We start from the raw sequence: 6,700 nt of genomic DNA on the forward strand, positions 1-6,700 counted from the left end.
GCCGACGCTTTCGTGATCGGGCCAGCCGTTTCCAGGAGTGATAGGCGCTCCTCCTTCGGGGGAACCCACTGAGTCCCTTCGTTCTTGGCCACAGCTTAAGCGTATTCCTCGTTGGTGTGGCTGTGAGTGGCCGCTCACGCTTCCTCTTGCGGCCGGCTTCCAGAGTTCACGGGCGTTCTTGTGGCAAGACGTGGTCTCTGACGAGGGCGTGAGTGAGTGAGTGAGTAAGTGAGTGCTGTCTGGCTGGAACTTGTTGGGCGTCACTGAGACAGGGTGGTGCTGGCGTTGGTGGTGGTGTTGGAAGACGAAGTGAACGATTGAGTGCGTGACCGTACCAGTCCCAAGTGTTCGTTTCATTTGCTTTTCCGACTCGGTCGGACGTGGTTACAAACGAAAGTGTGTGCACCAAAGATCACGATCCTCCACGTCCCTCCCTTCCTCCCTCTATCCAGTTCCCCGGAACAAGTTCTCCATCCGACATCATCATCATCATCATCCTGGGACAGATCAGCATCCTGACCCTGATTCATTCTTGGGTCGACCTCCAGTGACGACACACTCGCACTTTGGTTATTCCTGGCCTTCATTACGCTCTTATTACTACACAGTACTTATTCTACTAGTACAACAACAACAACAACAACAACGATTGCCATTACGTGTGTTTCGTCATCCGTCGGACTTGACCATCAAGCTCTTGATGTGAATGTTCAGGCATGAGTATCTCGCTCCTGAAGAAGAATCTTCCTCCAGCTTGTTCGACAACAGTGTCGTTGTTCCCCGAGGAGCAGCTACTTGACCCGACAGCCACCGGCTCGTCCTCCTTCTCCTTCTCCTCGTCGTCGTCGTTGTCGTCGTCGTCGTCGTCTTCCTTGTCGGAATTTTGTTCATCGCCTCTTGGCACAACACAGTGCTTGGATCCCAGTGATCTCAAGATGGAATTCCTAGACTCTTTGGACACGTGTACCGTGGGTAGTTGGGGCTCGCACAACCTTAACCTCAACCTCATGGAAGACCAAGGGTCTTTCAACTTGTGGCAAGAGTTGGAACAGACCACCTCCCCTTCGTCCACGGGCACGCCCCTAGCCAGCCCCTTGTCATCGCCGGCCAACAGCTTGGTGGACGATCCTTTGGGCCCTCATGTGGCCTCAGCCTCAGATCTCATGGACTTCATGGAACAAGCTGACTTGCCGCAATTAGCCGAACAAATGTTACAGAACAACGATGCCTTTACCCTATTACACGACCTCGAGCTGGAGAGCCTCGAGTCTCAAGACCGTGACAGCCTCAGTGTGAACGGGGGGGACGAGGCCATCAAGGCCGACTTGATGTGGTCCTCCACCGTTAGCAACCACAAGCGTAATCGCGACGTTAGTCTCACCTTGAGTGAGTGTGCTGAGGCCTTGTTCAAAGACGTGGACCTGTTGGGGTCGAGCCCACCTTTGATCGGCATCAGCCCGCACAACGTCTTGGGTGTCAAGACCGAGGCATCCGACAGTGATCACGAAGACGAGGAAATTGACGTGGTCAGCGATGACAGTGCCTCCACCGTGTCGGCTTACTCCACGGGATCCAGCTTCTCGCCTACCTCCTCCACCTCCACCTACAGTCGCTCGACCATTCGACCCGCCTCCGGCAAGGTGGCCCCGGCTCCCAGTCGCCCGTTCAACGTGAAGGCAGGCCGATCGTTGCTTCGGAACCGGCAACAACCTCAGGCTACCATGCCCGCCCCTCGTCCCTCTGTGACCGGCCATCCCATCGTCATTGATCATATGAATGGTGATCACTGCTATTTCCAAGTACGACCCCCAGTGTCCCCGGCCAGCAACAACGGTATCTTGACCCCCAATGAAAGCAGTGACGATGAGGATCAAATCCTCCGGATGGAACACGGAACCGTACTTCAGCGAGGCCAGAAGCGAAAGCTTTCACCTAGCCGTCTTCCTCACCAGACCGGTGCCAACAACACCTCGAGCAACAACCGTAGTCGAACCAACAGCATGTCGGAGAATGTCAAGTTCAAGTTCCGAATGAAGTTCCAATCAAACAGTCCCCAGAGGCGTTCCTTGCTAGCCATGAATAACCGGCACCATCTGAAGCGAAAGTCGGCTGTCAACAACTCTCACTGTCCACCCTCCCCGATCAAAGAGGGTCAAGTTCAAGAAGGCGAAGGCAACGTGGGCATCATCTCCCCTCGATCCATGTCAGCCACTCCCGGCCTCAAGACGTCCTCTAGCCTGTCAAAGAAGGCCCGGAACAATTCGGGTGGTAGCCACAATGGTAGCATCAGCAATGGGAGCACCAGCAACGGCGGGGGAATTGGGGACACGCAGAAATGCCGAGAGATCCGTGATCTCCACAACTCTATGGAGCGACAACGTCGAGTGGACCTGCGCAACAACTTTGACCAACTCAAGGAAGTTGTCCCCGAATTGGCCGATGTGGACAAGGCCTCCAAGTTGAACATCTTGAACAAGGCATCCGAATTCTGTCGTCAGCTCACGGCCGCTGACAGTCGTCTGAAGCGAGACCGTGAAACGATTCAATCTCGCAACCTGGCCCTCAAGCGGAAGCTCCAGCAATTGATGGCCTCTTATCCCAGTGGCTCCCAAGGCTCGTCAAGATCAGTGGGGAGAATATCAGTGTTTAGCAGACACTAAGCGGGTGCGGGTTCACGATCCCGTGAACACGCCCTCTCTTTAGACCTTTGCTCATTGTGATATTGTCCCATCTCCTGGTCTCGTGTCTGCCCATGACTAAGACAAGCTCAACGGCCTCCGAATGTCAATAACCTTGGAAGGGGACCCCCCACCCCCCTGGCCTTTAAATCGTCCTCTACCGCCCCTTGGCACCTCGCATTAGCCCTTAAGGAAGAAAAGAAGCAAGAAAGATAGATCGATAGATAGACAGACAGAGCGAAGAGTATGAAAACAAAAACTATTATGACATCTCTTTCTATATTTACACCCCCGCATCAGAGTTATAACCGTTCTGTAGGAAGTTGTAGTAGTAGCTTACCAAGCACACTCCCAAATAGCCTGAATTGATCGCTTATCATCAACATCACTATTTACCCTCAACCCGATTGAACTTCCCAATTTCTAATTATTATCTTAGTTTATGTGCTCTCAAGCTTCCCAGCCAATCAAAAATACCCCCGCTTGGAACTCTTTTTTTTCCGTTCTCAAGCCTTATCAATATGAAGAAGCATGTACTTACTCTCTTCCAACGCCACGAAGTTGAACACTTCCTCCATCCTACCTCCTCACCTCCTCCCTCTCTCCCTCTCTCCCTCTTCGAAAGAGTCCCCTTCAAAATCACTTGTTCCTTCTCCCGGTCTATGTATGACCTCAGTTGAGAGCAAACAAGCAGCAACTATTACATTAACCCTTACCTAAAATTACCCTCCTCACCTCCAAGTGACCAAATATGATTTGGGCCACCTCCGACTTCGTCACCCCGTTCCCCCAAGCAAAAACTAAGAGATATCCCGAAGTCACCGGAGGTCCATTTCATCCATCCATTGATCTCAATTGTTGTAAACAAATTCTACTGCTACAACTGTTGCTAATGTGTATGTATATTGAGTGTGTAGAAATCCGCCAATAAGTTGTTCCATCTTTTTGCTAACGTGTGTGCGTGTGCAGTTATGTTCTTGTCTTCAATTATCAGTTGGCTTCGATTTCTCCATTGTAATGATATCCCGATTTCAACACTCGTCTTCGAATCGAGTGGCGACAATTCTTGTCCTTGTTCTTTTTTGTCGGCGTGAACGCCACCGATGTGTTGTCGATGAATAAGAATTCATAATAATATTATTATAGTTTCAATTGTTTGTCCTCATTTCTCCATGCGCCCATAGATGTTATCTTCCCACCCGAGAATCCAGAAGAATTTTTTCCCCTCTTATTTCTCTCTGTCCATCTACCTACCTCTCCAACTTGGCTTCTTACTCTGCTATCGATTTCTCCGTCTCGTTGTTGAATGTCCTCAAAAAACAAGGTCCTTTAAAAAAAAACCGTCAAAAAAAGAGCAAAACCCATTTTCGTCAAAAAATAAGACCACCCAGTTGAGGCTCTTAGCTGCTGCTATTGCTGCTTCCTTCTCTCGATGCAAACGTACCTTAATCAACCTAACATGGTTTTTATTCAACCACACTACACATACCATAAGTTTATTGGAAGGAAGAAGCATGATGCCTTCCCAGCCGCCTTCTCTTTTTGATACCGATATCACCGAAACTTGGAAACGCTTTTTTGGTAAACAACATTTTGTGGAGGGCAAGCCTCGCTAATCCTTGAATGACAACAACAAAAGCAAAAACAACAAGAACCACTTGTACCGCCGCTTATTACTTTTAATATCATCTCGATTACTACAACAACCTTAATCCGAACCACCTCAACCTATTATTCAACAACCACCTCTTACTACTTCCACTATAACTACTCCTACCTAACATTAAAATAGGGTTCTTCTCCTGCTCCTCCTCCTCTTTGTCTTGTTCTTCTTCAACGACATCCACAACTGTTTCTTCTTCAAAGCTGTCCACTTCAGGCCCAAGTCAACTGTCGAGCCCTCTCTACGAAGCAAGCAAACCGATCGTTCGTTCGTTCCTTCCCTCTTTCGGGGTAGACGAATTTTCTAATGCAATTTACGTATTTTTCTAGTGCAACCAAGCTAAGACAGAGACTATGGAAAAAACACAACTATAATCAATCTATCTATACATACATACAACAACCATACATGAAATCTATATATATATATATATCTATATATAATTATACACATGTACACAAACGATCAAGTATATACATTTAGAGTTAGATTTTGATCAATAAAATACAAAAAGTTTGAAAAAAAACCATGACAGGCTTTGATTTTTCTCGGATAGCTCTCGTCAGTGGTCGTGCCACTAGATAAGTTGAATTAGTAAAACAGTCGTCTGCGCCGTCGTTTCAAAACCATTAGAAAGAAACCATTTTTGGACTCGAGCATTGCTTTGATAATTTCCTATCTCGATATAACGATGCGGGATCGCCACGAGCTAAATTTTTGGATATTGTCGAAAAAAAACCACAGGCTGACGGACTTCCATTGTGATATTGTCATGGACACACACAAACACAAATCATGAAGCAATGATGATGAATAAACAAGCTTGTTTGACTGTTCATAAACCACCCAAACCGACCTTCCTGGGGTTTGATTTCACGTCCAACCATCATCATCGTCATCATCATCAATATTATCATCACTAGCTCCATCCTGTTGCATGTGGTGTAAACAAAGTTAGAATGTAAGATCTCAAACTTGAAATGCTAAAAAGAGCGAACGGAAACCCGGGATTCGATAAGGTCAAATGAATCCTCCTTGTCTCTTTCGCCCTCAGGAATCTTTATCCTCAGCACTTGGAAGTAGACATATGCTTAGATATAGATACCTGTGAATGAATAATAAAAAGTAATAATAATAGTTATTATTATTACTATTATTAACATGTTTCTCGTTGCATCCACGACAAATGTGTGGTTTCAGATGACATCGATCAGCTGTTGTTCATGACTAATTTCAATCCATGGCGTGCATCAAGACCAATAACACGCAGCTTTTACAATAAACCTAGCCGACATCTTCAGAACAAAGCAACGAATTCTCCTCCTCAAACTGGTACAAACTGTTCTCATTAGAGCGTTGGGGATCATCACCATCCGTTCCATGGCTGGAAAATGTGCGAGTGTAGTGTCGAGTAGTAGAGTATATACATTCTATATCCCCAGAAACTGACAATGATCGAGGTGGAAAAAGGGGGATAAACTCTTCTAATTGATCGCCAGACGACCGGAAGTTGGTTTACTCGAGCAATCCCGACGACAGCCATCCATTCCATTTCAAGAGAATGAGGAGAGCAAAAACTGAAATATGAAACATTTGTGCCAAGACAATGGAGGTACACACACACACAGGGAATCTTACCGACTAACTCGAGCACTCGAGACAACAGAGTCTTGAACGACAATTAGCCCTAAACTTGGGTACTCTCCCAAAGGAGTATCTCTCCTTCTTTTGCCGCAACCACAATCGTTGTTGGTTGTTGCTCCACTGGTGGTTGGTTGGTTGGTTGGTTGGTTGGTTGGTTGGTTGGCGGGTCCATCTTTAAATGGCTCGACCGCCAATTACTCGGAGCTTTCGTTCCCACGTCTTTCGAATCCCTAATGAGCCAGAAGTGGTCGAAATCTGGCGAATTCTTTGACTTTTATGATGGAATATGCAAACTGGTTGAATTGATGGCGGAGGAAAACATTGAAACCCAGACCGTTTGGGTGCAGAATGCAATTCAAGTGAATTCTGTTCACATTTGCTTGCCTTGCATTAGTCAGCTTTCAAGTTTTATCACCATTTCCAGGTTGTCTTGATTTATGACCGAAGGTTCCGTAGCAATTAAGGAAGAAACCGCTTGTTGAACAGTATCTAGGGAAAACCGATGTTATTTTCAATCGAAGTGGTCTTCAGCTGGAAGACAACCAGGAAAATGTGCTTCAAATCCAAACGATTTGATGACATCGTTAATAGCTTTGAATGATCATTTCCCATACCAAGGGGTGGTTTTGGTAGGGGACATCTAGCCAATGATGGACTCGGGATCACCCGAGCTGAAACTGTCAGCCTTGAATAATGCTCTGCCTTAAAGTGAGTG

General features: G+C 46.8%; 1 protein-coding gene across 1 annotated transcript; it reads left to right on the top strand.

Moving 5' to 3' along the window:
- Positions 1 to 860: 860 nt before the first annotated feature.
- LOC131884476 (N-myc protein-like) lies at positions 861 to 3,830 on the top strand (the record flags this gene model as incomplete). Its single annotated transcript, XM_059232271.1, is given in 1 exon segment — positions 861 to 3,830. A coding segment is annotated over 1 exon segment (1,800 nt), but the record flags the coding sequence as incomplete, so codon positions are not given.
- Between the last annotated feature and the right edge of the window lie 2,870 nt (positions 3,831 to 6,700).

The sequence above is a fragment of the Tigriopus californicus genome, chromosome 8 (genome assembly GCF_007210705.1).
Source record: "Tigriopus californicus strain San Diego chromosome 8, Tcal_SD_v2.1, whole genome shotgun sequence".
Lineage (NCBI taxonomy): Eukaryota > Metazoa > Arthropoda > Copepoda > Harpacticoida > Harpacticidae > Tigriopus > Tigriopus californicus.